This window comes from Sinohyriopsis cumingii, chromosome 10, assembly GCF_028554795.1.
Source record: "Sinohyriopsis cumingii isolate HCF-2022 chromosome 10, ASM2855479v2, whole genome shotgun sequence".
NCBI classification, from domain to species: domain Eukaryota; kingdom Metazoa; phylum Mollusca; class Bivalvia; order Unionida; family Unionidae; genus Sinohyriopsis; species Sinohyriopsis cumingii.
The window spans coordinates 102336902-102357402 of NC_142970.1; the positions used below are offsets into that span (position 1 = coordinate 102336902).

A 20501-nucleotide genomic window follows, 5' to 3' on the forward strand; every position below is an offset into this window, starting at 1 on the left:
TTGCGACTATATGCGCCTCCTCCCAAAAAGACAGAACACAGTCGTGGATGTAGGCATTCGTGTTTAGATTTAGCTTCAAATAACCTTATAACAGGAACATTTAAAAAAAAACAAAAAAACAATTTATGGAGTTAAATGATTATGCAGTACATGTACTGTTCACTTTTGAACAAAAATGAACAATATTTGAAAGTTAAACCAACCGTAAGGTCAATAATTTAATTCTATCACGACAGTTATATCTATTGATTACCTTTTTGTCTATAGTTAATAATTGTGTCAAGGTACTGATCTTTAATCTATTGGACTACTGTCTTCTTTGTTTTAATCTGTCACTATCATCTGCTCTTTTATTAATAATTGCCACTTTCATTTTTTCATATATATATATATATATATATATATATATATATATATATATATATATATATATATATATATATATATATATATATATATATTCGTTTCCTTATCTGACCGAATGATACAGATAAGACTTTGCTTAGTGTATTGCTCATTTTGTTCTATTCTCTGGAATGCTTTTATCGCATATTTACAGGTGATTCAGAGAGGTATATTCAATCATAGTTTTAAGCATATGGTGTATGTTACGTCATGGGTTGGCATATGTGATGCGCCATGCAAACATTTAATCGTGGGTAAAGTATCATAAAATCTGCATTCAGTCATTACCGAGAAATGTGCTACTGCAATTTAATGGCTAAGCTTTGTCCGACTCTCTCTCTCTCTCTCTCAAAACGCACAGTTGGTGTTAGTTTATTTCAATTAATGTACAGATTATGATTGGCTCTTTTGAATTGATGCACATAATATTATTGGTTGTTTTTAATTAATGTACATTATATTATGATTGGCTTATTTCAGTTAATATACAGTATATGACTGACTGTTGTCAAAGGTTAATTGTATTCAGATAAGTAATATTACGGGTCTAAACAAAATACGTTTCGTCTGATGAGTTGAGCCAAATATAAACTGCAACAGTAAAAGTATAACCTCTGAGATAAGAAGCTCGTGTCACTATAAATCTGTCTTATGTATTCAGTATTTTAAAGTCTTTCTTTGAACTGAATTTAACTCAACTCTTGGTCACATGACCGTATAGTCCACCTGTAAAGGCATTACAAAGTTTGAAGTGTTTTGTTGCAATATAAATTGAAATATGAAACAGAAATGTACTATTTGATCCCCCATACCTTGAATATGTAAAAACAAATGTTCTTTATTACTCGTTATTAATCATGAATTTCTTCCGTCATGAATGTAATGAATATAATCCTTAAGTCTTTGCAAGTGTGAAATGAAGTAAGCAGCAGGGAGGGCGAACAGACCTCGACAAAACGACGACCCAAAAACGATACTTGGAAACATCACCATGAGAAAGATTTTATTTACCGAATAAAAGCTTCCTGAGATTAATTACGTCGTTATTGATCCGCAATCATTTAACAACAGCCTGCTCGAAGATTCGGCTGCGTACAATTATGTTCATGAATTTTTTTGTTGTTTTGGTTATATTCTTGACGACTGACTATACTGTGACGCCCTCCCTGCTGCTGTCGTATTTAAATGAATTTTAGAGGATTATTCTGTCAAACGATTCTATCCAGACCGACTCGATATCTCGTTCTTGGATCACATAAATTCACAGTGACAAATCCATACGGTGTGGATTGAGCTCGTCCGAAGAAATTTTTAAATTTATTTATATCCATATCGCCGCTGCACCATGTTTGATGGATATTTCTTAACGTATGAGTATCAACCCCGTTAAAGATCGCCAGCATGTTGCAGTTATCTCTGATCACTTTGGGAATCTGAGTATACCTTTGAGTCACATAAACGACATCGGTGTTTTTATGCCGTCCACGAGAGAAGATTCTAGCGGGATTAGATTGTTTATCCAGCATGACATCATCGTAAACAACAAGATTATTTATCGAACCATCAAGAACATCTATTGATGGTGCTTCTTCTACATCGGTGATAAAATCAATTATGCTCTCGCCGTTATTTAACAACGCTGCGTTTTCATTAAATTCCTTGAGTACCTGATAACATCGTTGATCATCTACGGATGGTGCAACTACATATAATTTGTCCCATTTTAACCACCTCATAATCAGATTCAACAATAGCTGCGTTTTCCCTGACCCTGATGGTCCTATTATTATCATTCTAATCGAATTAGGTAACGCAGTGTGATGTTTCACAGGAGTGGATTTCTTTGTAGCTGAAAAATCAATTACATTCATGATATAGTTATACTATGGATTTATATTGTGTGCGATGTAGAACACGAACTCCAACCGTGGATGTAGTTTCTGTCGTTACAAAAAATAATAGATCGGCCGTTACAGGTAAATGCGAGATATGTAACACAAAGAAATTTAGATTCGTATCATCTGGCGAAAAACCAATCAAGATGAAAATGACAAAAAAAAAAGAAAAATCGGGGGTGATATCACATCAGGATTATCATCGCTACCAGAATTCTTTTGGTCCAAATATCCCGGAGAGAAGCATTTACCCGGATACAGCTACTGCGGGCCGGGAACGCGACTCGATCTCAAACTAAATGATCAGGATCAACCTAATCCCGGCGAGGATCCTGTAAATGCAATTGATCGGGCGTGTTATATTCATGATCTCGCATATCGAAGTAAGGATCTACAGCAAAGGCATCTAGCTGACATAAATTTAATTCATGCGATAAATTCTATAAAAGATAAGACCCTCAAAGAAAATTTAGCCAGCTAGTTAATAAAGGCCGCGATGAAAAGTAAATTAATGCTAGGTGCTGGTTAGTATTATATGGAAGAGATTTACTATTCTCCCGTTGGATTTTGGCGAGGTAAATCGGCGATTAAGAAACTATCAAAAACTGCAAGAGTGAAACCATCAGTAGCTGCTGCGTGGTTATCCAAACAGGCTATCTGGCAAATATATCTACCACCACCCAAACGAATCGAATACGCTCATTTTGATGTTAGTATTCCAAATGAGGTTCATCAGGCCGATATTATGTTTCTACCGCATGATACTGTTAACGATAAAACATACAAGTACGTACTGACCGTTGTGGATATCGCTAGCAGATACAAAGAAGCCGATCCATTATCAACGAAAACAGCGACTGAGGTAGCTAGCGCATTCGAGAGAATATATCAACGAGGCCCATTAGCGTGGCCGAGATTACTTCAAGTTGATCCTGGACGAGAATTCCTCGGTGCGGTTACTCAATTAATGAACAAAAAAACGTATCGATACGACGTGGAAAAGTAAATATCCACAACGATCAGGCTATTGCTGAACGATTCAACAAGACACTAGCTGAAAAATTATTTGGATATCAATACGCGAGAGAATTCATTCAGGATAAACGATCCAGCGACTGGGTCATCAGGCTACCGAGTGTTATCTCGGCGATAAATAACGAAATAACAAGAACAATAAAAATGAAACCAGCAGTAGCTATACAAAAAAAATTTATACCGATAATTAGGAAGGATTTTTCAATTCGACCGGTGCTGGGTGATGTTTTGGTCAGGTATTTATATAAGCACGGCGAGGCTGAGGGTGGGAGAAAAAGAGCAACAGATCCCATTTGGAGTCTAACAACACACAAAATATCATCCGTGACGAGATCATCGGGTAGACCGGCAATATACAAACTAGACGCTTACGCTCCCCAACGAATCTTCACACGAGAAGAATTGCTCGTAATTCCTGATGATACTCAATTACCGCCTCAGTCACTCAAATGATCTACGCCGCGTCTATTGCATTCTAAACAAACTAGAGTGACATTTTTTCTGTTATGTCCTATATTGTTGTTTATCCTGTCCACCGTGAATTGTCTCGAATCATTCTTTTGATACGTCCAGGCCATAATACAATTACAACCGCTACAATGGTTATTTTGTTTTTCTTTCAGCGATAGAATGAATTCTGCATCCAGATCGAATTCGTGATTATTTTTCTTATCAGTTTGTTTATAACTGAATAATTTTTTTTTAATCGCGTATTCGCTCGTTTCGTCATTGATAATCGATTTATCCAGGACTATTCTACCTAGCTGAGATATTTTTCTCACCCTGGATACGGTAAATATGTCAAATTGGACCATCCGATATTATCGTCTACGATCCAAACACGAGTATCATCTATGGTTAATCCCTGCGATGAATGTATCGTCATGGCGTATCCTAAATTCCACGGTGATTTCTCTGCATTTATCATATCATTGACAAAATCAATATCAACAACGACAATATCATTCAGCACCAAATTCTTTTTACCCCGCTCTGGTACATCGACGTCGATATTTTGTAATCTTGTATCGATTGGTCTGTAACATAGCGGAACAGGCATCAAAGGGAATTTTTCTTGATGTATCTTGAATAGTTTTTCCTGAAGAATATCTCTGAGTATCTTTCTACTGGCGGCTATCAAATCACTTGGTGTCCACGTCGATAGAAAATCTCTCATTGATGTTTCTTGAATTACTTCTCTCATTACATCACACTGAATTTTATTTGATTTTAATCGAATTAATTTCTTAAATTCACTCAATCTGCCATCGAGAGATCTATAATCAGTATCGACTTCCTCGTAATAATCAACAAAATCTTTCAGCCATTCATGAGGTGATTCCCCATCAATAGGATTAGGTTGACCATGATATTTTTCGTCGATAACCACTCTAGGAACATTTTCAATGTACCAGCGAATACTGTACAAATTTCATCCCATATTATTTTTTTATTTATGTATTTTTCTCCCATCCTGGATGGACTCCACGTACCACCGTTATACTTGAAATAACTGTGATATGTACATGAATTTACTCCTCGCTGCTTCATCTCGATGCGTCGGCGTCAACACGATCATATCGGAGTTCTTGAATAATTCTATCATTCTTCTCGTTTTTCCTGATCCTCCTGGTCCATTTATATATATTATTTTATGTCTAGCAGCGGGATCGTACACAGATGGTGCTATAGAAGTTTCCGATAAACTATCTGAATGATATTCTTCTTTATCAATTGCATCAGCGTCTTCACAATACCATAAGATATGCTCGTCCTTCACTCGCCATGTACCCCATGATCCATCTCCTGTTAGTTTTTCTAAGTCTGGTTGGTATTTTTTATCAATATAGAATGAATCCGTAGCCACTCTAACAGCGGCATTGGGAAATTTATTTATCATCGACAAAAGATTTATACTCGCATACGCCAACATCGACGATCTTAAATGAACATACTGCGGTGATTCACCATCGAGATAATTAACAACGGTACCTAATTTAGTTCCATCAGCGATATAAACATCCTCTCGCGTGCAAAATATTCCTTTATCAGCTGTATCGGCGATTATGAAATCTAATTCAGCTTCATCCATGATTAATCTGCAATTACGTCGCTGATGATCATATGCGCCACCTTGAGTAAATTTCCCAATAATTTTCCTACCAAAATCCTTCGCGTCATCATGCTCGGTGGGCAACCAAACATCAAATTGTTTTCGATACGAAATAATTGCTTCACTGACCGTCAACGACGTTAACATAGTAGAATCTAACATATATCTCAATAATACTATCGGAGTCCATCTTCGTTCTGATAAATGTCGGCCAAACCAAACATAACATATTTTGTGTAATCCCGCGGCTAATTCGAATGATGTGACTTTAGCGAATCCTGTTAGGGGAAAATCAGGTAGCGGACCATTAATCGATACTCGAGTCATTTCATCACAAGGATGACCAAATTGAGTGAAATACTCGTTACATTGTCCCATTCCGAGAAAACTACCGGGATAACAGGCTATCATATCAAATGAGATCATATCTATGAAATTGTAATCAGTATTCCATAACCCACCATGACCATACTCAACGCAGCTATTTTGAATATCTTCAAGGAATTCTTTTTTTGTTGGTTTCCATGAATTTTTCTCTCGTGCTGCATGAGCAACAACAGATGGAATTGTGAAGCAATTAACCAATAATTCTTCATTTACTGAGTATTTTTTCGCTATCGATATCATTGAATCATGTAATTTTTCACCTCGATACATATCGCCGTTGGGTCTGACAAACTGATCGTATCGATCATCGCTTGAAAATAACCAAACTGATACAGGATCTGATTTGCTTATTTCATGAATAGCGTCAAATATGTTTTTGGCAGAATTCTCTACGGGATAGAATTTAATAACACGATTCCGAGGAAAAATTGTTATTGATTTTGACCAAGCATGTGAATTGTGATCAATTATTTCCATAGGAGTACCTTTAGATTTATACGCGGACGAGTATAATATCTCACCCGAGATCGTTTTCACCGTGATAGGGAATTTTAATTTCGCTGATAATGCAGCAACATCGTTTATTGATGCACCATCAGCAATAGATTCCGCCCAATCATTTATTTTTTCTTTTCTCAGATCGGTTAATCCGTTACCACGTTTCGTGTTTGTGAAATGTTCTATCACTCGCTCGGCTACACAATTAATCTTCACAGACATTTTCATTTTACTGAGATTCTCAACGGCGGGTTTATTTAGCTTATAAATACCATAAACAACAGCCGTGACAGGATATGCCCGTACATAGTATGGTTTATCTATTCCTGTGAGTAATCCCGGTATCGAATTATTGCTAACCGTCAGATTTTTTCCCGTTAATTACAGGATCACGTTTATCGCGAGTAATCCAAATACCATTCTCGTTATTCACGATAAATTTTATTCTGAATATGTATTTAGCGCTGAGCAAATTAATTGTTTTTTTAGCTCGCGTATCGTTCATCGTGTTATCAATATCAGCTGCTTTCCACGTTGACCATACATGAGATGCACCATCATCGTAAAATTCTTTTTTAGCCTGATCCAGCTCAGGAATTACATATTCTATTTCGTCAAGATCGAATACCATATTATATTTTAGACAAGTATCTAAATAATAATGAATTGCAACTGGCTCATGGTTGGATCATTTATTTGCTGTAATAGATCGTGTAGAAAAGAATATTGTGGGATACATTTAGCTTATATGAAACGCGGTGGAATTGGCCCCACGAGATGCATCAGATGTAATATTGGAATTCGGGGAAAAACTTGAATATGCGCAGAATGTGGTGGAAAAAGATACAGGGAATTAAAACGACACTACGATAAAAAATATCCCAATAGCGATATCGCCATCAAATGTGAAGAGGATTATCTTAATAGGTTCTCAGACAAATTATCTATTAGACAAATATATACTATATAATGAATCCTATTTACAGGAGACATCCGATCATTGATAACTACGAAGCATCAGCTGATGGTACAGTTAGAAACGTTAAAACGAAAAAACACGTTGGTAACGTTGATAAGAGTGGTTATTTCAGATTTACTGTGAATCAGAATAAAACGAGATATCTTAGTCACAGATTTATATTTGAGTGTTTTCACGGACCAATTGGATATGGATTAGTAATCGACCATATTGATGGAAACAAACTAAATAATTCTAAAGATAATCTAGAGGCGGTAACACCGAGGGAGAATAATTTGAGGGGGAATACAGGTCACGGGCGAAAGGTTTCTAGGGCTGTTAAATCAGTGAATATGGAGACGGATGAAGAAGAATATTTTCAGTCTATGAGCTTAGCTGGTAAATATTTCGGTATTCATCCGGCCTCAGTACAAAGATGCGCGGAGGGGGTACAAAGATTAACATTTTCATATAAATCTGGATCGTGGATCAAATTTAGTTACTTCCCGCTTATATTAGATAAATAAAATATTTATAAATATATGAATCAGAAAAATATCAACGAGATAATAAAATCGATTGAGGTGTTAAAAATAAAAAAATTACAACTATCAGATGATCTGGATTCTGATAGAATTATCGCCGATTTTGATACAATAATACAACACAAACAAGAAAACAGATACACACTGTCGTCTGAATACAGATTCATAAAAAAAATACAATCAGCGATGTATAAATCTCTCATCAATATTGATGAAGCTAATATATCAGATTTTGCTCCATTGGCGCGTGTTGTCGATCGGATTCGATCATCGTTATCTGATGAATACGAATCGAAAAAAACGATAGATAAACGCGCGAGGCAATTACGAAGACTGATAGATAGCGAAAATCAGTATAAAAAAAATTGTATTTTATTTTCTGTATTTTTTTTATGATTCTATTAATAAATTTTTATTTTTTGTGATTTTTATAATAAATTTTTATTTTTTATGATTTTATTAATAAATTTATACTCAACGTTTCTCCGCGCGTATCTAACAAATAACCGGATTGATCGGTCAGAGAGAAATTTACTCGCTGTAATAATTGATTATGACATCTAAGATAAACTGGATTGATCGGTTCTTGTACTAACAAAAATCCCGGTGGATCTCTAGGCGAGAATGAATACAAAACGAATCCTTGTTTCGCCTGATCAGAGAGAGATGCATCAGCGATGTAGCTATTCTCAACGATATCACAATTGAAATTAACCGCGATGGTTGTTGTTATATTGACTATCTCCGGTGATAGATGTCGTCCAGTACCATCGCCCTCAGCGTTATCTCGTTTGAGAATGGATGGTGGTTGCATCAATGATTTTCTTTTCCATGCGGCATGTAATTTAGAAAATTTTTCATCAATAATATCATTGAGGGATTTTCTTAATTCATCCGCGGGATATTTGGGAAATTTAAAATTTTGTAGCGTCTCCTCAGTTAATGAAAAAGTTTTCATGATTTTCTCTTTTATACCCTTTTTATCATCAATTATCACCTTAATTATCTGCGTATTAAAAAATTCCATATCTGACAGGAATTGATGAATCAATTCCGCACTCTCAATGATATTTTTATTATCACATAAATTTGATAAATCGGAAATGTATTCATCGAAATATTGTTTTATCAAATTTAAATTATCTATAATTTTTGATTTTAAATTATTGAACTTATCGATTATCATCTCATAACCAAAAACAAACACACCATCACGAACCTTGACACCCGTAAGTGGACTATATATCTCTATGAACCATTTCCAGAGACCATGCAGATTCTCACCACTCCCACAATACTCTGACCCTGTTATTGGTCTGTTTGGATTTCTAAACTCCATCACATAATCATTTTCTCTATGACGATTTTTTCTGTCTGTGACAAAATTCTCCCTCTTAGGTTCTGGTGATATTGGCTGCTTTGGTGGTTTGATTTCGGGCCAACCTAATACTGTTCTTATCGAACTCGAGTAAATATCCACCTGATAATCAGAATTAATCTCAATGATTGATTTTGATGTTGGTTCGTGTACGGTTATTTTTATTCCTGGATCGGCTCCTGTTATATTCTTTATTCTGTGTACGAGCTCATCATTAATCTGATCAATCTGATAACTATCCGCCGGCAATCCAACCACGGTCCAGTCAGGAGTACCATCGAATTTGTTTTTATAAGCGAAAACGAAAGAATTATTTGACTGTAATCCACCAAATGATCTTGATCTAATATTTGGCCAGCTATAATAAACACGTAACTGAGCTAATGCTATCTCGTTGATGGAAATAGGAGTGGGGAATATTATACTGAATTCGGGTTTGTTTGAGCTAGCCGAGATCATCGTTGTTCTTGTTATTGTTGTGTTCGTCGCGATCTGTTGCAACAATTCTGTCATTATTAATATTAATATCTTTAATCGTCTGATTGTAAATTCCAGATATTAACGCGAATTCTGCGTCGGAAATAACGTCATCGTGACGACTCTCCGACAACAACAAGGATAATCTAGAATACGCCGCTGTTGCTATATTTAGTTTGTCTTTGTACGAGATTAATTTTGTGTTAGTACACGAAGATATTTTTTTTCGTTATAATACCGAATACACCAGCGAGCGCGGTTGTTGTTGAAACAATTATCGTGATAACAAACGGCGCTGTCATAGTTAATGCGGATAATATTATTCCAGCGCCGGTAATGACCGCAGAGACGGAATAAACAGCAACATCAATAATGACCAATCTGCGCTGGTATTTCTTTATTTTTATCTGATAGACGTCGATGATATTCTTCAACGACATCTGCCACGCAATAGCCTGAGTGTATCTATATTCCATATTATAATTGAGGTATTTCAACTAACAATTCTATCACATACGAATAAGTTGTTTCGGCTAAATTTTTGTCCTCGGGTGTTAATGAGAGAAAATTTGAAATATTTTTTTGTAGTGTGTGAATACTAAATATCTGAAACGTATTTGTTGATGTGTGGCTTATCATACCACTAAATTTTATCGAGCTAGCTATCGTTAATCTGTGAATTCCGGTAACCGCGGAGGTGAATCGTATCCCAGATTCTGATTTTGACCAAGTCATGGATGCTGCTGATGCCACAACACGAACTATACCTTCAAGTGATTTTATATCATCAAGTAATTTTATACCATCAAGTAAACTTTTAATATCCGCGAGTTTTATGTTGACCACAGCGGGTCTCCCCCAAAATTCTTCAAGTAGTTTTTGTATTTTCAGATTATTTTCCCTAAATTTCATGAATGCAGCCACGTGAGAATTATATGCCTCACGAAAAATCAGTAATTCTTCCTTAACACCATCAACGTTATTTTTTACGCCATCAACATAATTTTTGTGTGCGGCATCCTCACCCGCTATTGGATCCCCGAGTAAAGATATTTTATGTTTATTCATGTTGAGTTCACCCAGCATCGTATCGCCTGTGGTTTTCACGCGATTATTAATTTTTTTGTTAATATCGATAATTTCTCCATTGTATACCGATATATCTATTTTTTGACGAGCCAGGTTCATAGTATTTTCTAATAAATTATTTAAAATTTCAAGATTTGTGTTAGTATTGGACACTGTGGTATTGATTTCAGTGATATCCGCGTCGTGTTTTACCGAATTAGCTTTTTGTTGTATCAAATTATTTAATGTTGTGATATATTCTCTAGCGGCGTTAAAATCAGCTACGTGGGTGATGTATTCATCTCGTTTAATTATATCACTTATTTTCACATTACTAGATACTAATTTTCCATGTTGGTCCTGAAAAACAACAACATCGTTACGTTCCACCCCGGCCAGAGACAAAATATCATTAATGTCATCTCGAGTCATATACTTAGATAGATCGACAGCACCAATTTTCTCTCGTTCTAATATCTTTTTTATTGTTCTGGTTAATAGAGATCTACCGTAGATGTCAACCATTATATTGTTGTCGTTGGTTTAATTTACTTGATGTATATTCATGAACAGCTTTATGGTATGGTTTTTTTGATTTGGATATCGCCGATAAGATATTTATTGCCTCATCGCCACATATCGGAGGATCAGTTAGTGTTTGTATTGGTAGCGTAGAATACCACGTTGGGACATCTTTTAACTGATTCACGTATCTCAAGAACTCCATGGGCGGGGCTAATCCATATGAATCTGCATAAATAGCCTCACGCGGATTAATAGCGTACGCTACCCAATGAGTACCCGGTCCGGCGTTGTTATCGAGATTTATGATTCCTGTCTCGTGTTTATTTGGACGAGGTGGTAATTGATCTCGCATAAACACGCCTCTGAAAAATTTTATTTTTTGTTTTTTTGCAGCATTAATTAGATCGTAATTCGACATGGGGGTTATCTTCTCCATGCCGCGGGGGTTCCTGGTAGAATTGGTCCTCGCCCGTAATACCACGGAGGAGTCCCCGGCAATCTGAGTCCCCGTCCTTTTTTTTCTGTATCTCCCACCGGTGATCTTTTTCGCAGCCCAACCAGCGGCGGCTCCAGCAGCGGCCTTTGCAGCACCTAACCCTACAGCTTTTGCTATAGCTGGTGCATCAGCAGCGAGTAATCCCGGTATCGCAGCCAATAGTGGGAAAAATCCACCTATCTTGACCATATTTTTTAATGCTGACGGCGATAACGTGATTCTTATTCCGGTATTGGATAATTTAGCTTTACTGAAATGTTGTTGTTGTCTTCTTGTCAGGGATAGTTTATTTGGACCACCAAGAATCTGACCGTGTTTCAATGTCAATTTAGTCCCACATTTTCTCGCTAAATCTGATTGTAGTTTCTTTAACTGACTCTGACTCAGAGTCACGCTAACGTGATCATACGGCATTTATAATTCTAGATTGAATTTAAATCACATTTTTTCCACAGGAGCATCGATGATTCTCATTCTGCCGCTAATACCCTCGAAGATCGTGGTCCTGTCGCTGAGTATAACAGCGATGGCTCTGAATGCGGCAGCACCCGGATTATTTATTCTTGCCTTAAAATGTATATCGACTACAGACTGTTTTACCAGATCCATATGCTCCAACGAAAAGTAATAGATAGGATAACGCTCCCTAAAATCTAACTGTGATATTTGCAATCCGGTATCAATATTTTGATCTCGTCCTAGATAACTCCACAATCTGTGATAACCACGTGCTACTAAATTTTGTGGATAGTCTAATGAAATCTCTTCGGTTGGTTCTTGATGTCCGTTTATCCTCAATGAAATTTCGCTGGCTTCAAGATTATCAAAAATCATATGAGTTCGAGTTTGATCATCTAATCTAGCAGCGGATTGAAGAGCTATAAAGATATGTCGTGGTGCGGAGACACCCTGTTGAGATGCTATATTCCAGGTGAAGTTATTATTCACAGTGCTCTGAATACTATCTGTGACTGTCGTTAACCAAGACATTACCGATTTACCTCCCTGATTCATGAAAGATAATAACTTTTCTTCCTCGAGTAGCGCCGGCGTCATTGATGGCATCCATAAAGTTAGTTTAGTTAATACAACTTTAGCATTATCAACCGCGCCAGCACCATCCTCTCTCCAGATAGCGTCGTTACTGGTAGGTTTTCGATAAAAGAAAATAGTGTGTTTAGCACCAAAAATAACTTTTCTAAAATCTCTACAAAATCCAAATATATGCGATAGCGGGATGGCACATGAAAAATTTCTGGGGAGACCATCTAACATATCTTTACGTATCTTAAACCCTAAATTATAATTTCCATTAATACTTTGAAGTACAGAAAAGTCCCCGGGTGGTCGAGGCATCGTTCCGTCTGCTGCGGCAGCCGAGGCAGCATGTTCCATTTGTATTTTGAGATAAGATATTTGATCAGCATGATCAGCATTATCCTTCACGAACATCATGCTAGCCCCAGCTGATCTGGTATAATCATCAGAATATCTTGCTATGCCGATAATTGTTGTTGCAACATCGACATTATCATTGATCGATTCGATTTCTTTTCCATCTATCATGTACGCGGCGCTCTTAAATAACGCCATAATACCGTTATTGACGAATCCGATTTTCAAATGTTCAGGAAAAGTTACAACACCACCAGCAACAGGTATAATTCTTTCAATACGACCGACCACTTCGATAAATGCCTCACACGGTAAAAAGTATCTTGAAGTATCTTGTACCTGTAATTCAATTCTACTAGGAGTATTTGGTTCCCTCGCATCATACGAATAATACTGATAATCTTGTACCGATCTGTCTTTTGCTATTGGTTCATTTAGATTAAAAGCATCATTGGATGTGGATGAAAACATCAGATTTTATAATAAATTATTTATCTTCTAAAACGAAGACCATCACCATATGAGCTGGTGTTAATTCGGTGTGGTTGTTGAACTAATTCTACTGATTGTTGTTCCAATACAGATGGTTGTTGAATTAATTCTACTGATGGTTGTTCTAGTACCGATGGTTGTTCTAACACCAACGTCGCTAGTTTTTGGCTAGCTGCACCATTTATTATTTTACTAATATCACCTGGCATCTCGGCGGTTACAGGTAATTTAATAGTTTTTTTTCGTCTTATTAATCTCAATATTCTGTCTTTGATGGCGTCATATGCTTTACCAGCAACATCACCAACTGTTCCTATGACTTTATCGCGAACAACTCCTATAGCTTTCATCGATAATTGTTTAGCTAGGGGACCGATTTTGGGTGCTATTCGAGTAAATAAATCGCCTAATCCCACCCCGTATTTGAATTTGTATACAGGTAATCGTGAATTCACAACGCGAGTTTGGAATGCTCTCTGATGACTTTTATGAATAATCATCTTTATTTATAATCCGATTATTTAATCACTGCGATAATCATCTACGAGCTCATCAATAAGATCGCGATAGATAGATACATCAATAACTTTTCCCTGAAATAATCTTCGACAGATATCAGTTGCTTCATTAAATATCTCGTGTGAGTTATTTCCAGCTCGTTTTCCCCCAATAAGAACCTCCAGTCGAGATACATCATTAACGACGCTATCGGGACAAATTGTATATCCAGTACCTGTTCGCTGCTGAGATATTTTCTCATCTACCATTTTTTTAAAATTTCTTGAATGATTCATCTCTCTCATTGATCTCTTTATTTATAGACGCAAAATATACCAGAGGGATCCATTTTTTCTCCGGTATTATTTAGTTTGTGAATTTCGATTTTATGTATTGATCTTTATTATCATATCCAAATGCTGCGATATCAACTAATTTATCTTTATCTTTAAAATCACCAAGAGTTTGATCATTAAATATTGAAATAGGCTCCTGGGATATCTCTGGTGAAATTGGACGAGGAGGTGGCGTGCTAACAGGAGAAAAACTTATCGAGGATGGTTCTATTGTTTGCCTAAATGGACTTGATGTCTTCAGCGTTTTTCTGAATTGAGGATCAAACATTTGATATGGTTTACTTCTCATTATCTCCCTCTCCAGTTCTTTTTGTTCTTTTTCTTGTTGTCTTTGCTCGCTCTCCAGTTCCTGTTTTTCTTCCATCTCTTTTTTTGTTGTCTTTGCTCGCTTTCCAGCTCCTGTCTTTCTGCTGGATCATATACTTCACCTGTAAATCCCTCAATGAAGGTTGGATGAACAGGATCTTCATTGTAATTGCGAGGAATATTTCGTTTTATTTTGTATACTAAATTTGCCCAATCCTGTCGAGTCCTGGCACCAGTTGCATCGTGTAAATATTTATATCGATTATCAAATAAATGAGAACAATACTACCAGCCTCAGCCACGTTTTCCTCACTCCCCCAGGGTAATTCTTTTATCATCTGCCTACCCTCATCAGTAAATCTATCCATTAAAAGATAAACCTGCAATTGTTGATTCTGATTAAGTATTACTGTTCCATCACCTGCCTCTTGATATTTAGTGGCTTTAGGTTTTGGTGTAATTCCTACTCCCGGTTTACCAACAACATATTTTGGTTTTTTAATTTTAGGTGGGGGAATAACCACAGGTGTGGGGGGGGGGCAACTGCAGGTGCCGGTCGGGTTTGTTCCTCAATCGTTTTTAACACAGGAAGAACACTACGTTTTCTTACCTCAAGATCTTTTACATCACCGAGGAGAACTTTTTCTGTAGTTTCAGTTACTGGCTTAAATAATTCTTTAGTTGCCTCAGTGAATCCTTCTTTTGCGTCTTTAACAATTTTCATTTTCTGTTTAACCGATTCTTTTGTTGGTATATATTTCTTTATTGCATCTAGTCGCTCTCGTGCTATTCTGGATCTCAATGATTCTCCAACATCCATTAATTATTAATTTCAATTTATATCTTAAAATCGAAATTAATTCGATATTTTATTCTATTCTGTTCTATTTTGATGCCTAATCCTATAAAATTCATTTAAATACGACAGCAGCAGGGAGGGCGTCACAGTATAGTCAGTCGTCAAGAATATAAACAAAAAACAAAAAAAATTCATAAACACAATCAGTACGCAGCAGGATCTTCGAACAGGTGTTGCTAAATGATTGCGGATCAATAACGATGTAAGTAATCTCAGGAAGCATCTATTCGGTAAATAAAATCTTTCTCATGGTGATGTTTCCAAGTATCGTTTTTGGGTCGTCGTTTTGTCAAGGTCTGTTCGCCCTCCCTGCTGCTTGACAAAGCATGAGAGTGACAATTCGTCTCACGAAAAGTCACGTGACAAATACATCTTTAGGCTGCGAACTTTACAATCCCAATGCATGCATCAACAATTTAACGCTTCAACTACCCAGTTCAATATTTCGATGTGATTGTACGAAATAAAGAATCTAAAACAGATGGGACAGAAAACATACAATGTGTGTTTACTTCTTCACTGTAGTCATCGAATAGCATAATAATTGGTGCAAGTATCTGTCATGTTTACCCCGACCCAGAGTAGCCCCAGTTTGAACCATGTATAATCAAGGTAATTCTGACAAGCCATGGTTTGATGTTAAACATTGCCGCAGGCTACCACTAATCCATTACGTAAGACTGCCGTAGCTAGAAGTGGAAAGCCGGACCTACGTTGCGAAGCCAATTATCACCTAGGTGTGGAAATGTTTGTCCAAGATCAAAAGAAGTTGCCTGAAGAAGTGGGAGTGTCTTAACTTCTTTTCCCTGCAGACAGACAGACAGGTTGAACTGGCCGCTAAAACGATTGGACAGGGTCACAGCGCCACCCAATCAGAATCGAGATAGGGGAGAGACCTTGATTTGGGTAGAATGATATCTCCGCGTCTTCCGGCAAGAATTAGTTCGCTGAGAGAAATTTCCCAGAGGAGAGGTTAGCGTAATTCCGAATAGCCATTCGTTATTGGCGGGAAAATCTTAGAACAGGAAATTCTAAGTACCGAGAGCTTCAAATAAGGTCAGTGGGCTATTTGTTCGGTCTTTGTGGAATGCGACTGCATTTTAATTGTAGGTCGTATGTATACTTTATTATTACTAGAATCGTAGCACGAAGAATTACTTTGTTTTGTTAACATGTTTGCATATTTCGAAGAAATGAGTTGATATTTGTAAAGAATTATATAGCTTGCTAGCCGTCGTAAGAGTTAATATTGTAATTCGTTATGGGGGTATTTTAAAGTAGACGAACACATGTGTTCATGTGATTACAGATTTTGCCATTGTTGAATATTTGTAATGTACAGACATGCGTCTGATTGTTGTCAGATTGTAGTACCATGAGATTAAATATATATGTGTATATACTGATGTGACGCAATGTATTGATGTCTATATGACAATTCGCTGATACCGTGTTATTACGCCATTGTTTACCCTGCAAGAAGTGTGTGGGAATTTCGATGTGTACGCATGCGTGACAGAAACCGTGATAGCTTATCTGATGATTAATTGATGATATAGTGTGAGGTGAGATTCGATAAAACATATGTTAACGCCTTGTGGTTTTTCACAGGAAGCTTTGAGGGACAGATCAGTTACAGTTTGGTCCCGTAGTCTCAAATAGAGAGACGGAGGAAAGGAGAAGAAAGGAGAAGTTGAAGTCTGGGAGCGAAATTGGAGGAGGAGATAGTAGAGAGGGAAACGGAGACGAAGGAGGAGTTAGAGAAACGGAAAGAAGGAAGGAATTAGCGGGAAAGAAAGAGATGAGTAGATGCAAGGACTGGGGGAAAATCGAACTCACACTGTAAATCACGGGATGAATTAGGCTGTCACTTGGTCGAGGGAAAGACGAGTGATTGGAAGTTATCGTTTTAATTTATCGAATTTATTAAATTGTTATTGATTGAATTTCATCTTCGTGTTCTCTATAATTTAACCGTCGGCATAGCTGGCTGGGGGCTCAGAGCTGTAAATCTACCTCGTCACTAATTTAACTTTCTAACCTCACGAGCCAGGGTGGAACTTTCATCATAATTTAATTAAATTATATTGGAAGAACCCCACCCCAATGCGTGCAAGCGTCACAGTATCAAATTCCCTTCAAGATATTAACTTAGTAAGAAACATTAACCATTCAGCTTATCCAGTATAACGTAGCAAATAACATACAGCCCTGATTTTCAGTTTGATTGGTATTGTTTTGAAGAGTCTTACTAGAGGTAAAATAGTTTCTGCTTTTATATTTTGTTTTGAGTATGCTAAATATTTTTACGAAATAGGTATGATACCACTGAATAACATATGAAACGAGTTTATATTTCCGTTATACAGTGGCTTTCTTTTGAATAACATCACCTCAGCGGCCATTTAAATTTAGGTATATTTTTTCCCTGCCACAGCAGATGCATAGAATATAGGCCATACATAAACAGGTTATGAGTATGTATCTGCTGAGAATTCAGATAAATTTAAAAGAGGCGATTGACTTAAACCTTTAACATCTCATCCGCCCGAAATATCGGCATGTTCTCTTTCCATAAAACAATTAGACGTTAATCCTCAAGGTGTCCAAAAACGTTCATGGATGTCCCGTTACAGTATATGAAAAAACAATATTGATTTTTCTAATAGGAATAGTTCATACAATAAGGAATATTAAATATAAATACAGGAATAAAGAAAATATAGAAAACAAAATGAAGACAAAGAAAGTCAAATAGGCAACGTTTAATCAAATTTCATATGTCCACACATTTATCAAACTAAGTTGCATCACTTTAAATTATATAAATGCGTTTATACTTAAGTACATATTTCTGAAAACCAGATTACAGCATATCCTCATATGTGGTAAGTTTATATGAGAATGCTATTGTATGAACTAATATGAAATTTACAGTGTATGTGGTATGTAAGTTTGCAATCCTTTTGTAATTATTACTTTCACACCCCAATGAATACATTTATTCTACGCCATGCCGCATTCCACCAGTCCTACAGTAATACCGGAAGCCAAACAAAGTAGAATACAATATTGACAAAACCTTAGCCAGACGCTACGCCGGTGATGATAAGTTCGGCAGAAATGTCGCTAGGTTCTAAAGAAAGGAATAAACTAGAAGAGCAGAACAGAGTAGTATACAAGCCGATGACAAAATGTAACACTGTGCATCGTTATGGCCTTGAGTTTAATGGACACCGATGGTGACGTTATTACACAATGGAGTGTCACAGCAGGTGGTCCTCAATCCTGTAGCTCGCTTTCTGCCAACAATGCTAGGCACGGAATTCAATGCATCGCAAACCTGTAGATATATAAATGTAAATATATTTAAACTGCACATGAAACACTCGGATTTGAGTCAATCTAAAAATGAACGTAACAATTCACAATGAAATGTTATTATGTATCATATAGTCAGAAATTGTCGATCAAGTTTAACCAGCATGGTCCAGTTATGGCATATGTTGATGTGTAATATTTGGATTGAATTTGGAACAGAAATAAAACTCCCTTTAAAATATTTTTAAGATCTAGTAAAAATTTTACAAAAATTGAATATTAAAGTTTTTCAACCTATTAATGAAGCAAAGAAATTACTTTAATGTCTACTTCGAAACGAAATAGGTCTCTGATATAAATATAAAAATAAATACAGCTAGAAATGAGCAATCTTTCAGAAAAAACGAAATCAGTCTCTGATATAAATATAAAAATAAATACAGCTAGAAATGAGCAATCTTTCAGAAAAAACAAAATCAGTCTCTGATATAAATATAAAAATAAATACAACTAGAAATGAGCTATCATTCCGAAACAAATACTGCACTTACAAGTTTACTCTCACAAGACTGGCTGTACAAGACCTGCAAGTTGTTCTCGTACACAGAGGTATGACAAGACTGTTAAGATAATAATAATAATAATAATAATAATAACAATAATAACAATAATAATAATAATAACGCATAGAATGAAAGTATGACATGAATAATGATTTTTCAGACAAACAGGAAAGATGACATGCTGTGCACAAAATCTTATTTCTCACAGGCCAATAATTTAATACATGGTGTATTGTCCTCAAAATCTCTTTTGTTCCAATTATTGTTGCATACATTTGGACCTACATATACGCTCAAGTTAATATTTAGGCTCAAGTTAATATTTGTACATTAATTTTCCGTACTCATAATATATTGCTTTTCGATGTAATATAAAAAGGCATCACCAGTCCCCGCAAAAATCGATATCATAAATTCGTTAAACGGTTAAAAGGGATTGAGAGAGGAACGCGGGCTAAGGAATAAAATGTATCACAAAATTCTCCGCATCCACTAAACTTCAAGGTTTGTCTTGAACGTATTTAAATACATAGCTATTTAGATTTTATAAAATAAGTGAAGACCTTAAAATAATACACCAAGTAGTAATTAATATTTGGAAATAATTTATCATAACGGACCACATGTTTGATCCGTTCAGAGAAAAACAAAATAGTGTTTTCAGTTACCTCGTCACATCCACTAAACTTCAAGGTTTGTCTTGAACGTATTTAAATACATAGCTATTTAGATTTTATGAAATAAGTGAAGACGGTTAGATAATACACCAAATAATAATGAATATTTGGAAATAATTTATCAAAAAGGACCACATGTCTGATGCGTTTCAGTTACCTCATCACAACTGTATAAAAGTGTTATTGTAGTTTAACAAGTAAGTTGTTATTTTATATATTATAACTGTGTTACATTATTGGATGGAGTATTAATA

General features: G+C 36.1%; 1 protein-coding gene across 1 annotated transcript in view; it reads right to left on the reverse strand.

Annotated features, from left to right (window-relative positions):
- The window catches only part of LOC149790736 (scavenger receptor cysteine-rich domain-containing protein DMBT1-like), a 200847-nt gene that overhangs the window by 60397 nt on the left and 119949 nt on the right, over positions 1–20501 (reverse strand). Inside the window, exons 36-38 of the mRNA XM_089973259.1 lie at positions 19559–19627; positions 18917–19029; positions 14804–14928 (exon numbers count right to left, since the gene is read on the reverse strand). Coding sequence (XP_089829385.1) covers positions 14804–14928; positions 18917–19029; positions 19559–19627 — 307 coding nt within the window. The remainder of the gene's footprint in view (positions 1–14803; positions 14929–18916; positions 19030–19558; positions 19628–20501) is intronic.